Source organism: Cydia fagiglandana, chromosome 8 (assembly GCF_963556715.1).
Source record: "Cydia fagiglandana chromosome 8, ilCydFagi1.1, whole genome shotgun sequence".
Classification (NCBI taxonomy): Eukaryota; Metazoa; Arthropoda; class Insecta; order Lepidoptera; family Tortricidae; genus Cydia; species Cydia fagiglandana.
The window spans coordinates 16018484-16035083 of NC_085939.1; the positions used below are offsets into that span (position 1 = coordinate 16018484).

Consider the following 16600-nt stretch of genomic DNA (forward strand, 5'->3'; position numbering starts at 1 on the left):
TGATCGGTTATTTTACACGAAAAGTGTAAAATAACCTTTATTTATATGAAGATTCAGAGATGTAAATATTTTCCACGATTTGATTAAGTTGTGTTTAACTTCTTTCTCTATTGTGTTTGTCTTTTGTGGTGCGCATGCGCATGCCGCGACCGCTGGAGTGGACCATCGAGTGCCACGATTTCTGGCCGAAGGGTGTCTTGTTTCGAAGGTTCAACGAAGCCACCCCGTTATGTCGCATAAATTCATAAATAGCGTTTAGTTTTAAGTTTATAAAATACATATGTATCTTAGTCTGTAAGGTATTTGTAATATGACTAGTATGGGCCTTACTGTATGACTTAAATTTTAAATAAAATAAACTGAGTCTTCCACGGTCCAGAGACAACTGAGGCCAAGAATAACTCTGCTGCTGGTCCAATTAGAATCAGTACCTTCACTGGCAGACAAGAAACAAGAAACCATAAATATTTTAATTCAAGTTTGGAACAAACATTGACATCTCGGCAATTCAGTCAGAATCTGATTAGATATCAACACACTTTGTATAGATAGAAACCGTCTGGATATTCTAAATTCGAATTTAAAGCTGTGTTTTAGTTAATTGGATGGATTACCGCCTTGGGAATTGAAAATTTAAGTGAGATTGAATTTGATTATATCTATAGTTGCTCTAAAAATCATTACTTATCGTAAAGTTGACTTTTTCATGATATTTTCTATCAAGCTGCATTATTTAAATATATATTTAAACATTATATTTTAAAATAACTACTTACTTGTGGTTTAATAATGATTCATTAAAGGTTGAGTTTTCATAACGAATCCTGTTCTTGTATTTCATTAAATAGATAAGCAATTAAAACCCAAAATTAAGCAATCCAAACATCATCCCACATCAAAAATATCACGTCAACGGTTTTAAGATTTAATTAGAGGGCCGACAAAGGGTACGCACACCCATGATTGTCCCGCCTTAGTATAAAAAGGTAACAAGTCTGTTCATATTTATTAGGAATTCAGTCGTTTGGTGACCAGGGCTACATAATTGATAAAAGGCGCTCGCCTCAATGCGCCCGTATCCGCATCCCATGGAACCTTGCTATCTTTTTAACCTCTTCAATCTCTTCATGTTTATGACCTCCTGGTATCTCAGAGCGATATTAATTTGTTTAGCGAAAGTCTAATTACTATTTGTGAGTTAAACGAAAATATTTTTAATAATAAATAAGTAATTTGCTCAGAATTTGACTGATGGTAGGTTTTTTTCTTGCTACCGGAGTTGGTGTATAAATAAGGCTAATGTTTATGCCTAAAATAAAAGTTAGCGCATTCATACCCTTGACTCCTCACAAACCCCTACTCTAGATGGGGTGGTCAAAAATGTAAAGGGCGAAATTAAATTCCGCTCGTCTCATAAAGTATAGAATTACGTCATTATGCTCAAAGGGAGATGCCGTGGACATTTCAGGCTTTTTTAAACGTATTTTAATATAAGAATAAAGGTTGAAACTTAATACCTACTTATAATATAGGTACACTAGTAGGCTCACCAACTTCGACAAAAAACAGTCGATTAAACGTTTAGTAAGCGTTTAACCTGCGACGCACTACAAACGCTCATCGATCACACAGTTCTCAACTCTAATCCCCAGTCAGTAAGAGCGGCAACAATCGCATTCGTACTTTGTAATTTAACCCATAGACAATGAAGCACGGAAGACGCCATTACTGCACTAAGGAGTTCCAGATTCAAATCTAATACCGCGTGACGATCGCGCGCGATACACTGGAACGTTTGCTCGGGAATTCAAACATCTATCAAACCTACGCGACTCATTATGAACTTTACACATTCGAAATATGGTCTATTATTCTTTAAGCATACGTAACACGTGTTCTCACGGAGCGTTTGTGAGACAGTAATAGGAAAATTGTAACGGTTGACGTTCGTCAAAACATTTTTAGAAGAATTTAGACGGTATTTTTAAAGCGGTAAGGAGTGAAATTTCGGTGGACGACCGTAAATAAAATGTTGCCGCGGCGAAATGGACTGTCGCATATGTTTAAGGATGTAATGGTTTATTCTAAATTTAAACTGGTGTTATAATAGTGGTTATGTCACGACTTTGTGGAAGATACGAGGGTTGCTCCTTGTTTGGTGGAGTCGTGATGGTGCCATGAATGGACGGTGGACGTGTGTTTACTTAATTGTTTGGTTGCATCCGGTTCATAGATACCACTAAACTGACTTCAACTCTTTATGCATTATGTATGAACAGGGTGATTTTTATTTTAAGTCGTGAACAGTACTTACCCATTTGTCCTGACAAAGCTCCCTTAAACTAAAGCGGAGCGCTAATAAAAATGACAAGTAAATATGGTTGACTGGTAGAGAATGCCATTTGGCATTAAGTCCGCCATTTGTACATTGTTGTATATATTTTGTGCAATAAAGTTTAAATAAATAAATAAATAGCTCCTTAATTAATTACAAATTTTTAAAAAATATCTTCACTTATCAACATTCATGGTCACCCTACTAGCCACATGACTTAATTGCAATGTAAACAACGTAATGATATGACTTATGAAATTTGTCATTGTCAATTAATTTTTTTTATGTTTTCAGCCATCAAATACAAAGAGGTTGAATTTAATAATTTGATTAATATGCTTACCCATCTAATTACAATTTAATCCAGATTCCGATAGCTTATATACTAACTATTGTTTTTATTGTTCATAGGTGAGTCTCAGCAACATGGGGATGACTGCAGCTACAGTTATATAAGTAAGTACCTACGTAGGTACAGTCGACGTCAAAAATATGTGTAAATTTTTCGCCTTATTACAAAGGAGTAAGGTGCAAATGTGTAAACATATATTTGACGTCGATTGTACAATGCACGCGACCTATTTCCATTCACGCAGCTCATTATGAACTGTGACGTCACTACTTGCCACTGCAAAAAGCTTTTTGAATTTTCGCGAGGAATTAAAAGTCAGTTCTAGAAATGCAACCTTAAATCACAATGTTGGGAAATGTATTGGGGTCATACACATTTTATAGTACCTGGGTTCCCCTCTTCTGGCATAATATTGTTTGTCAGAAATACACTTCGCATAACATGTATCGCAGAAACACTTTTAGTAGAATGATAATTAGGCATAAATATTACTTTGCATTATTATTACTAAGTATACAAAATACATTTTGCAGCATATTATTTAGCAGAAGATTACTTTTGCAGACTTTGGTTTAGCATAATTTTATGTACCATAATCATCCTGCAGCATACTTTAATTATGGCATAATGTTTTTCTACTTGCAGAAAAGTGGATTACGTTAAGTAAGAACTGTGACCCCCAAACAAAATTGAACCTGTGCCAGATAAGAAGATTAGGTTAGGTTAGAACTGCGACCTCATACAAAACGAACGGCCACCAGAAAAGTGGGTTAGGTTTTTTTTTTCCAGGTAATTACAACACAATATCTAAGCTTAATTACAAAAGTATCGTTAAACCAGTAAGGTTTGTCTCTATACTCCATCCGCGGTAGATTTTATAGGTAGGTAGGTTAGGTTAGAACTGCGACCTCATACAAAACGAACGGCCACCAGAAAAGTGGGTTAGGTTAGGTTAGAACTGCGACCTCATGCAAAATGAACGGCCACCAGAAAAGTGGGTTAGGTTAGGTTAGGTTATCTGATTAACTTTAATGCATCTTGATAACTTTATGCTACCTAAATATTATGCAATACATTTATCTGCGAAATTAATACTCGTTTAAAAGACTATTATGATCATCAACAGTATGCCAAAATATGGTTCTGGATTTTAAAACTCTACGAAATGATTGTATGCTAAATGATATATGGGAAAGGTAATTCTGCCAAACGACATTTCTGCCAAGTAACAATACAAAAATATGTCAAAAATCTTTGTAAAGGTATACAGCAAATTTAATCATACCATTAGCTACATCATTTTATTATACAAGAAAAGGCTAGTTCTATTATATGTTGTTGTTATTTGGTAAAAGTACAATCCTATCACTACAATTGCTTTGTTATATTCGTGTATTTATTGTTATTTTAAAGTTTAGTCACAAAACAGAACTTTACCTATTCGTTATAATAATAAAATCATTTTGTAAACTCAATACCGAACTTAACAACAACAATAAATGTTTATACAAAAACAGTTTAATACCCGGAAAGGTTCTAACAGCAAACTCCAACTTTGTAATAATAGAATAACCTCGTTCACCTTCCGAAGATACAGGCCGAATATTCTCTTATTTAGGTTCTGTTGCGCTGGGTACCTACCAACAGTTAATAACAATATCTACCTTTCGATTCTACCATCTTCCTCACTTAAGAGTGGGTATAACGCCAGGAAATGGTGGATAAGTGAATAACATAATTTACTGGCATCCAGTTTGATACCGTCCACGGTAAAAACAATCTCGGATTCTCAAAGTTCCCTGGACTTGCTAACTCAGTTAATAAAGTTCCTGCAACTCAATCTCACAACTATCGACGCGAAACTTTAAAAAATAATCAACTTCTTTGATATTCTGAATTTAATTATCTTTTCTAGACTAGTAGTAAAGTGATTTAAAAGTAAACTACAAGTATAAGTAAGCTTAAGAAACTTTTATTGGCTTTGTGAAGCTCAAAAGTTACAATCTTCTACATACTTTATAATAAATGCTGCATGAGGTAAGGTAGGGTAAGACGATCGGGTAAGACAAACACTTATATGGAATCATCATACTTTTTTTCTTGTCCCGACCCCGACCAAAATAAACTAAAGTTAGACCAAAAAGTCTGCAGCGAATTTGATAGCCCACGCATTGCAAGTGTTATTTATTCGTCATAATTTCATTTGAAGTTTGACCTTTAAAATAACATTTGCACCGCGTAGACTATCATAATCGCTGCAGACTTTTCTTGGTTTAACTCTATGTTCGTTTGACCACCTTACCTTAATAATACCTACCTTACTCATACAAAACCAGCCGTTTATATAATCTTTGTTATTATTTCCCAGTTACTAAAATTACAGTTCGACCTGCCTAATTGCATCCAATCTACCTGTCATTTAGTACGAAATCAATAGTTCCCGATCGAAACCGGTTTTTTCCGAAACCGGATTAGACACCGAAGGTTCATATTTGCTCTAGTTTCGGTCTAAACCGGTGCGGCCGAAACATTTTTATGCCGACACCGAAATTTCGGCCAGTCTATCACTACCGATACAATCTTGTAAGTTTCGGCGCGGCCGAAAGGAATACTGATATGACCGCGAACCACGGTCGACAAGTTGCCTCCCTGTCACACGTACGAATTTACAAGTGCGACAGAGAGACAACACGTCAAACGTGTTGGTTCGCAGTAGGCCCTCTGTGTGTAAAGTCGCAAAAAGTTCCACAAACATATTCCTCGAAATATCTGAACTGAACTGTTGTATACATGTTTGAAACAACTCATTTGTTATTTAATACCCATATGTACAACATGAACGCAAATAAAGAACTTGAAACTTGAAACTTGAAACTTAAATGACACGTATTTCACGCGTGAAATGTAGGCACAGTGTTGCCCTAAACATCTCTAAACCGCGCCACGTGCCCTGAAATCGAGACTCAAAAAACACCCCAACTCAACCTTCCCAACTTGATATCACTCCGTTCATAAAACAACGAAACGCAACCTTGTTGTAAAGAACTAAAGTCGAATTTCGCTAAATAAGGAATTTTAATAAGAGCGTGCGGAAGTTACGGCTATGCATCTGAAGTTACATCACGAAGGTGTATGTTAAAGTTTTTCACTACAAGTACAAAGTTTACTGTTCGTGGAAGCGAAAATACGTCCTAGTTTGGAGTGTACTGAAGTTTCAGCGTCGTTCAAAATGTACTTTACATCGTAATCGTTTTTAAATATTTAATAGAATCAGGCATTACTTTGCGGAAATACGTACATATTCCTAAACTCAAAAAGTTATGGTACTTTTGGTGATGGTTTCTTATATTTGTTCGCGGTTGCATGCAAAAAAAATACGCAAGTAAATAAGTACAAAAGGGTTAGTATTTACTTTTACGTTATTTTCACTTTTAACAGATCACAGACAGATCGTATCTCTGTGGCATCTTATTTTAAACATGTTCGAATCGGGCCGTACGTTCTAACACATTTAGAATTCGTTTCACGTATCGTAGCTACTGGACGTAGTGTCCGCATATCTTGCGTCTCTCTCACCCTCAAGAATGCTTCAATCGCTATCTCATTCACTGCATTCGATTGCAGAAGATTTTGGATGGATTTTGCTTTGTGCTTTGTTTCATACAATCAGATGTCGATATTGGAATTCAGATATATATTCGGTTTGTTTTTGTGGAATATGGTTAGGATATTAAATTTCACGGAGTATTTAAATGATCATTTTGTAGATTCCTTTTGTTTTATGGTAGTCTGGTTATTCTGATTTATGTTTGAGTGAATTACACATGGAGTCGTTGTTATGGCAACCCAAACGATTAAAGATGGATAGGAATATACACGCGTATTCGGGAAACGAGATAATCACAAGATCTAGAGACGATATAGAGATCAACTAGATTTACATTAGATATCGACTAGATGTGACTTGGATATCTAAGTCATAACTTGTCGAAATCGTTCAAGAGGACCTCCAGAATCGCGGAAACGTCAAATTTGACATATCTATCTTCCAAATATCTTTAAATTATCCATATCGTAACTTGTTGAGGTCTAGTAGAGATCTAATTCATTTTCAGAATGTCAAGCCAAAGAGAATTTAAAAAGAGGCGGATTGTCAAAAAATATGTAGCCACAGTAAATTTACTGCCATCTTTCGACAGAAGATTAAAACTGTTAGAACGCCATTTGCCTTGATCCACATGCAATATGAAGACCTTGTTATGTAAACGCTAGAAACGAATAGTTTATATATCTTCTTCCTTTAAAAAAATGGCTTTAAATTTTGGATTAATTCGCTAATGTCAAATACGTGCTCGTATATAAAGCATAACGTTGTTCGGTAGTTGCTTTTAGTAAAGTCACAGAATAAATAATAGTACTAGGTACAGAAGACTCACTCTCTGGCACAGCCATTCTCAAAGTGTGTTCCGCGGAACACTAGGGATCCGCAAAACCTCTGTTGGGGTTCCGCGAAAATATACTTAGAATAAAAAGAAAAAAAAAACCAACTCTTCTCTAGGTATATCTGGTCCACAGTGATGAACGAAAATTTTTAATTTGGGGTTCCGTCAAATATTTCGCTTGCCGAAAGGGTTCCGTCACCAAAAAAGTTTGAGAACCGCTGCTCTAGCAAAACGCGTCTGTCACGATCAGCACAGATATGGCCGCTAGGTGGCGACAGCGCCACGCGCGGCTTATGGCAAACCCCAAAATTGGGGTCGAATGGATGTACTTTTAGCTACCTGTAGCAAAGCGACGAAATCGCGGAGTGAGCCACGCCTGGTAAAGTGATAGATAGCTGGACTTTACAAATAGGCATCTAAAGAATGGTTAAACACGTTTTAAAGCTAAATTTTGCACACATCCAAGTTAGTTCACTGCATAATAAGCTATCAATATTACACTTTATACAACATTAATCAAGACTAGTTACCACAGAATAAGTAATAGTATTATCATACAGAACGGCCACGCACCGCCCCGCCCCGACTCGCATTACCTCGCCCCCCGACTGGCCGCGACATGAATCTGGCGGACTTCTGGCGTCCTCTCAGTAAAGCGACTTACCCATACGTAAACAATGACGCGTGTACAGACGTGCCGCGCACACATATAAACTCAAATGATTATTGATGTATGGCGTGTCCACCCTGTGATAGTTACTTCGCCATTTTGAAGTTCAACCAGTTCTCTACTTTGAATATGATTTCATCTAATTTATTTTTTTATTTCCAGTTGCAACTCCTCAACGGAGATGATCTGACGGTGAAGGTACTACTAACACATTACCCACCTTTTCTCACCGCTTTCCCGACTGGGCACGACCACAAGGCTTTGCTTATATGATTCATTGAATACACATATATATAACATTATACATTATATAACCTCTATATATCCTCCTAAAGCGGCCATGACAGAAACATCCAAAATTTGCTATTGAAATTCGAACCTATATTGTAAGGAAGCAGTTTTGACTTATTTGCAATATTAGTGGTGGTAATTGCTGTAACTGTTCCAAATTATAGGTATCTACGTCAAACGGTCTCTGCGAAAAACGCATTTAACTGATTTGCAAGACCGAAGTGATCCCATAAGTGTTCCGTGAACACGGAACACTAAAAATAGAGTTGGTTTTGATTTGTTTTAAAATTGAACGGAATAAAACAAATGCAAATCTGTTCCAATTGGATGTGAAATTTTCCATCGAACTGAATAAGTACGCCTAATAACATCGATACGGACAAACTGCCAGAAATATGTATACACTTACCTTAATGTATTATTAGCAATAGGGTCGTGTATACATGTTATTGGCACTTTGTTCGTATCGATATTTTCAGTCGTAGCCTAGCATCGTGAGCCCTACGAGGATATGTTTATGTGTTTTATTTAGGTATTTAACTAATATTTATTTTTGCTGAATACATTTCTTTCAATTTTAACGAAATAATTGTTTCCATTACTTACAGCAAAACGTAATCTATGATATTACATGCTCAAATCTACATAGTACACATGTTATAATTAATTGAAAATCAATAAACCATTTATACGTACCTACTTACTAAAGCCTCTAACAGTTATAACCCTGTAAAGTACTTATTTTCGACCTACAAAACTTATATGGTAAACAAACATTTCTTTAAAATATACGTATAAGTAATTGTACCCATATGATAAAATTAAATAGTGTGTATATATAGCCCACCTTTATAAATTACTTTATGAAGTAACTAATGAAAAGTATAAATAAATAGATGGCATGTGTTTATAGTTTATTTCCTAATACAATTGTAGAATAAAATGGCAAATGCAAATGTATACCTAAGAATGAGCAATTTCCCGTCCACACACCCTCTTAAGGCCCACTTGCACCATTCCACTAACACGGGGTTAACCGGTTAAACCTGCAGTTACCGTGGCTACCAGTACAATTTGACTTTGGGTAAACGGTTTAACCGCTTAATCCCGGGTTAGTGGGATGGTGCAAGTGGGCATTAGTCTTTAGAATAGTCAAAAGCACGTGCAACAACTGTGATTTTAATAATGTATGTAATATGGCCTATACACGGTGGCTAAAAAAAATACTGCATTCCCCTTGTCAGGGAGGTTTTGGGATTATAATGAGCAACTTTTACTATGGGACCAACCACGAAATCGCGAAAAAATAATTTGGCTGTTTCCATTTTGTGTGTCCATTTTCTATGGGAGGGTAAATTTTCTACTTACCGTAGTAAAAGTTTCTCAGTATAATTCCAAAACCTCCCTGGCCACGGGAATTCAGTAATTTTTTAGCCACCCTGTATAGAATCAGTCTCTCTATGACATTGTAATAAGTCCGATGACCTAAATATACTACGAGTCCAATTTTAGAAAATATTTCCTTAATAGCCCTGACTATTTTGACAACGATTACAACAATCATGGAAACGTAGTCGTACGCGTTTCTTTCTAGCAATTATGTGTACATTGGGAAATTATTTTGATGACCCCGCATCAAAATATTTATACAAACTCACGGCCCAAATCGAACTTTAAGATACGCCAGTTAAGAGATCTAGAAACGATATGGATTAGATATGTCAGTGTCAAATGTAACGTTTCTTCAAACAAAAACGTCACTTTTGACACTGACACATCTAATCCATATCGTTTCTAGATTAGTGATGTACCGACTATTGATTTGGCCGACTAGCCGACTAGCCGACTAATCGGCGCTCGAATGGCCGATTAGTCGGCCGACTAGTCGGCTAGTCGGCCATATCATTAGTTTCGTATAAGTTCAGGTGAAAAACAATAGTTTTGCTCTTTTGGTTGCGCTATTCATATATTAGCTTGGCTAAAAGGTATTCTCTATAGGTTCAAAGACCTATCACAAGAATCCTCGTTCAATTTCTGTCTTTCTTTTATTTTATTTTGCGATCCTGATGAGCAGACCGTCACTACACGGTACAACTTGTAGGAGGTATTTCCAAGCGTCAGCGTCTTTACGAGCAACGTGCCCTGTTTATAAGTCTCTAAATTTTGCAATAACATTAATAGTTCCCCATGGCTCCACCATTAAAAAAAACAAAAACTGAATTATAATAAAGTCCTTTAAGTATAGAACTTAGCCATGAAATTACACGAGAATCAGTTGAGATCGACCTGTAGAGGAAAACACCAGCCCATCACCATACGATAACGATCAAACGGTCAATTATATGAACAAAAGTTTTCACACCCTGTATAGGTATTTTGGTAAAATAGACACAAAACAAAAACATATGGTAAATATTAACTGTTAGTTTCTTTTTTTCTGTTTTTCTTTCACTAATAAAGTGCCGACTAATCGGCCATTTTTGCCGATTAGTCGCCGACTAATCGCCGACTACAAATGTGGCCGGATAGTCGGCTTTCCCGACTAGTCGGCGACTAGTCGGTACATCCCTATTCTAGATCTATTAACTGACGTATCTTAAAGTTCGAATAGGGCAGTTATACAGAATACGGGCTGCCTATGAATTAATAAGGTAAGATTCATCCAGACTAAAGGTGAAATTCGTATTGTGACCGTAGCATCGTAATGTTGCAGTGTAGCTGGGAGCGATGTCGCTGTAAACTTGAAGGATTGCGTTCTGTATTGCGACACGAACCGCTCAAGCAGTTGCAACTGCTTCGGGCGGTTGGCTGCGCGGTGAAATTTCATCATGCGGTCAAGCTGCAAAAGCAGTCCGTGTATGTTGATCACTGGGTTACTGCTCGAGCGGTCCGTGTATGGCGGCTCAGAGCAGTCCAGTCCGTGTATGGCGGCCCTTAGGGCTAATTTAGACGGCGCGCGAACTCGCATGCAATTTTAGTTACATTGCGGACTGTTAGTTACGTCCAATTCAACCGACCGATCAAAAACCGCAATGTAATGAAACTCGCATGCGAGTCTCGCATCGCCTAAATGAGCCCTTAACGCTGCTGCGGTCGCAATCCGCGTGTCACCTCAAGTATAAAATCGAGGTATTGATATTTCAGTAGGGGAGACCGAGGTCAGTTGTGACAGAGGAGAGTTGTGACATTGTCGATCGTGTCGTCGAGCTCTCAACAGTGTGCGTTTGTTAGCTCGCAACTTGAACTAACAAACGCGCGCTATTGCGAAGTAGTTTTTAGTTAATAGATTCCAAAAAATCGACAATGTCACAACTCTCCTCTGTCACAACTGACCTCAGTCTTCCCTACCCGATTGTAAAATAACGTTCCAGTAGTCCACGGCCAAGCGGTAAATATCTCTAATTACCCCACCTGGCCTTACAATAAGTATCCTCCCTAGATCTCAACCGATATTTCTCGTTGACGCACACTGTTGGGTCCACTTAAGGTCGTTAATCGCCTGTGCGCACTGACCGCAACAGCATAGATTACCTACCACTAAATTCCATATTATGAATAGGCCTAGAATTTTGTCAATCTCTCGTTTTTCGTAAAATACGTTCTAGATATATTATGAACCATACAGGTATACGACAAATAGCACTTAACAATACTCACTTATGAATGCAGCGAGCTAATCTTTCAGTTATATCTCATGCCATTTGATTTTTCAAGACATTCCACATATACTAACTCATATTTATAGACGGGTCTATCGCAAATTTATTTTATCACCTTTATTTACAGACGTTTCGAACTTTCGACACAGGTTTCACTGGTCGTGGCCGCGGCTAATGTATTAAATATCACATGCAAAAAATATATAAAATCTTAAGTACTAATATCCTTTTGACGACTTAGGGCTCATTTAGACGATACGAGAAATCGCATGCGAATTTCATTGCATTGCGGGTTTTGATCGACCGGTTGAATTGGACGTAACTAACAGTCCGCAATGTAACTAAAATCGCATACGAGTTCGCGCGCCGTCTAAATCAGCTCTTAAGGATGTCTCACGCTAGACCGGGCCTGGGCCGGGCCGGAGCTTCCGGCGCTTCGTTTTCCATGAAAATCACGTGATCAGCCGTCATAGACAATGACATGCCGGACGCCTCGGCCCGGGCCCGGGCCGGTCTACCGTGAGTCATCCTTTAGGCCCTGGTCTCCTATTTTATGCTGTACGCGGCGTCTGGCGTCAGCGTCAACGTTTTTGAACAAAAAAGACGCTGACGTCGACGTCTAAAACAGACCACAACAGTACATCTCTATAGTAAGCATCGTGACGTAGACGCTGTAAGCGGCCGATGGCGTTTATAGGAGACCAGGGCCTTACAGTGTGGCTCCGTGCGTCACCTGATTTGTCGACAAGTGATCTGCGACCAACTGACCACAAACGTAACACGATCGACTTAATTCCACGTCTGTGACAGGAAATCGATAGAGCCACGTATGTAGGACATATATTGTGAGCATTACGACAGAAAATTGTTAATATAAGGTGCAGGGGGGGAATAACATCTTTTACAGTACATAATTATGGTCCTATTTTCCCGCACTAGTGCGTAAAATAGCACTTTTCGTGCGTATGTAAAAAGTTTTAAAGGGCCATATGTACTGTAAAACGAACGATACACTTGCGAATAGATAAATTGCATTTCCTCTTTTCCGCACTTGTATCGTAAATAACTATTTCGCTATCTTTAACGTTTCCGACAAACTACTATTTAGTGTAGGAAATGAAGCAAGTTGTTGTATACCCATTGGAGACCCATGCATTAATTTCTCAGTCGGTGAAATTTTGCCTGTTAATTGTATATTGGTATGAGCCGAAACTAACATATAAATATACAAAAAAACCGGGCAAGTGCGAGTCGGACTCGCGCACGAAGGGTTCCGTACCATAAAGCAAAAAAAAACGGAAAAAAATGCAAAAAGAAAACGGTCACCCATCCAAGTGCTGACCACGCCCGACGTTGCTTAACTTTGGTCAAAAATCACGTTTGCTGTATGGGAGCCCCACTTAAATCTTTATTTTATTCTGTTTTTAGTATTTGTTGTTATAGCGGCAACAGAAATACATCATCTGTGAAAATTTCAACTGTCTAGCTATCACGGTTCGTGAGATACAGCCTGGTGACAGACAGACGGACGGACGGACGGACGGACGGACGGACAGCGAAGTCTTAGTAATAGGGTCCCGTTTTACCCTTTGGGTACGGAACCCTAAAAACACTTCTAAGTTAGGTATTGGTGGAAAATATTTTTGCACTACATCTGTACAATCCATTTCAAAATCAAAGAACGCGACTCACAAACTGTAGGTACATTAAGTATAATTAAAGACGAAACTAAGACTCAAGTAGTTGGTAGCGTCGCAAAGCAAGCTTAGTTATGCCTGAATTACACGGAGATTTGATTAAGGACTTAAATTTCATCCAATTTGGACCCGCTGGTAATTACGGAGGAAGCGTTATAATTTCTCGAGGAATTTCCCTTTAGATATTAAGAGGTTTAGTGTCTGCTTTAGCCGGGGAATGAATTATAGACGCGGAAATAAATAATTGTAGATCTAGTTAATTTGTGCACTCTGTTGTGCGGTAAATACGTATAAAGCTTTATTTTATTTGGTTGGTCGAATGCAGAGCAGTGTACATTTTATATTCATTTTATTTACAAAAATAATAATATGGTAAACGGGTTTTTAAAGTGCCCGGCGCGTGAAAAAATACTAAATAAATAGGTACTTGTTACTTCGGTGGGGTAAAACTATCAGCTGTATGAAATACTCATACTGTTTGTCTTGCCCCGAACAAAATAAACCTTTCCTTTCGCATTTTCTCAAAGGTTAGCTGGAAGAGATCCCTTTTAGGTATAAGTTCGCCTTTGTACATAACATTTTTATTTTTGTTTTGTTTTTGTCCGTTTTATGTAAACCTGTTTTTGTGCAATAAAGTGACATACATACATACATACATAAACTATGTTATTCTTACCCCACCTTACCTTTCAATAAACTAATTTGCTATGGTTTCATCGTCAATGTACACAACAATATGCCTAGATACACCGTATATAATTGGCGGCCGTGCCTATTATATTGAATCGTTGACATAAAACACAATCTTTACGTAACATTTATTTTTCACCACACCAGCTCGTAAAGGCTCTCTTTATTTTACAAAAACTGATGAGAAAGTTGTATTTAATTAACAAGAGTTGCAAATATAACTTGATCTAAATATTGAGTTGTTTCCTTATGTTGGCTGATGGAAACGACTTTTAATCGATGAGTTTGACCGACAAATATTTAATAGCGTTCATTTGGATTTTATTTATAATATTTTACAGTCAGTATTATCTTCGCGTTGCTGTAGTGAACCTTCGAAACTTCTAATCATCCAACCACTCGCTACGTTCGTGATTCAATTTTGCAATCTTTCGCTTGTTCGGATGTCAATATGAACACGAGGAGCTAAACAACAATTTTGCCCCCTGGTAAAACGAAATAACGATTTCAAATTATCGCAACATCCCTAATCTTTGATAAAAAAAAACTTCAGATAACACCATACTCTTCCACATTCCCAGAAGCACGTATCAGATAAAATAATAACACATAAATTATAATTTCCGTATCACATCCATATTTCTTACTGATTAGATATGGAAATAATATTTCGCAGGAATAATATCCTGATTTATTCTCACAGGGTAGATAAAGGCAGGAGAGATGGCCCATAATGTTCTGAATGGGCCGGAATGGTCCGAAAGTGGCCTTCCCGCGCGTATTTTTACATATTATTTTCAGGGGGAGTATTAAATTACGGAAGAATTCTTTCTCGAGTTATGAACGATCATATTTTGCGAACGCGCTTCGAGAGGCGAGAAAAAAGTGAATAATTATTCTTACCTACGTATCTTTGGGTGCCTTCTCGTATTTTATTCATGGCAGGTTCTTTTTATTATAGTCGTGGACCGTTTGCGCTCCGATATTTGTTGGGTCGAAATGGGAAAAGTAAATTTTATCTTTCTAACCCAATATTTGATCAAGCGAGTATTTTATTAGCAAATCGCCGGCCCTGAAGGCCTTGATGATAATCGTTGATAGGATAAGCCGATCGAAACTTAAATAATGTATGGAAATAATCACGTGACTTCATAGCATCTGCCATCCCGATATTTTTTTTTCTTTTGGCATTTGTCGATGTACACACTTGACAGTCGTAACTGACAGTTCATAAACCTTATTACAACAGGCATAAGGTCCATCGATGGATAGTTAAGAGTGTTGCTGTTTATATGATTGCCATTTTGGCTAGGCTCTCCCGAGGCTTCAACGTCTTCTATTCGGGATAGTATGAAAATGATAATCTTAGCACCTCCGATATTTTTAGAACTGTACCTATACATTGGAAACTGTGTAAGGAGTCAATAAAAAGTATTGTATTGTATACATTCGAGAAATGATACCAATGTTGTTTATAAACTGAAATAAATGTCATACACTCAGAAAAAGTGACCAAGGCCTCCATTTCCTTCTCTAAAGTCTATGCTGAGTCTAAGCTAGTTAATGGATAGTGACCCTGCCTATGAGTGACGCCTTTATTTGTGTGACGAGTTTATTACTTAAATGTTACATTTCTACATAATCTAATGTGCTAAACTTCCAAAAAATGTCTGCAAACATTTTACGTGACAGCTACTCCATATAAAAATGAACTGTCATAACGACCAGCATCATTAGCCGCGTGAAGTATAATTGTGGATGCAAGGTAGTAGGTAGTTTAGTCCAGTCGATAACCAAATGACAATTCAATCAGACCTTACAAAGCATCTGCCGGCACACAACCCTACATTAACTCTTCGAAAATCAATAGGACCCGACCCGTCAACTCAGCCCGAAAGTTCCGCCAGTAATTTACTCAGTAATGTAAATCTGCCATAAATTGTCAATAAAGTAGTTGGATTGTTCATCGGCGCGTGACGATTTATAGTTCAAGTTTGGAATGGAAAAAGTTGTAGCCCTTTGGTACAACTGAATGGAGAATCATTTGATGTTTTTGTGCTGTGTTCATTTTCTTTTACTGGACGCATTTTTCTCCGCATGGAATTCGTCTGGTAAACTCGTAAACTATAACACGCCTCTTGTAGCATGTTATGCTCAAATCTAAAAGCAATAATTTTTTCGTTATACCATATCGGTCTTAGCGAATAATCGGCTTCTGTAGCATATTGACGCCGAATCGCACATGTATTTTTTTTATAAAACAATATTCCTAGAAACAAAATCTATGGGACATAAAAATAGTAGATTGTTAACCAAGGGTGGAAAGGCACCCATTTCTGTCGAGGTAGTTTGGCGCTCGAACGCAGTGAGAGCGCCAATAGTCCGAGACAGAAATGGTGCCTTTCACCCGAGTTAAACACTCTACTTTTCATATCGAATGCGAGGAAACCAAACAAGACAAGGC

General features: G+C 37.6%; 1 protein-coding gene across 5 annotated transcripts in view; it reads left to right on the plus strand.

Annotated features, from left to right (window-relative positions):
- The window catches only part of LOC134666737 (teneurin-m), a 668228-nt gene that overhangs the window by 362984 nt on the left and 288644 nt on the right, over positions 1 to 16600 (plus strand). For 3 of the 5 annotated variants that reach the window (XM_063523986.1, XM_063523981.1, XM_063523985.1), the window contains exon 2: positions 2747 to 2791. The exons of 1 other annotated variant lie outside the window; for it this stretch is intronic. In XM_063523986.1, the coding sequence (XP_063380056.1) occupies positions 2747 to 2791 (45 nt within the window). Of the gene's footprint in view, positions 1 to 2746; positions 2792 to 7961; positions 7998 to 16600 lie in introns of all 5 variants that reach the window. One more of the 5 variants, XM_063523984.1, reaches the window with a different exon arrangement.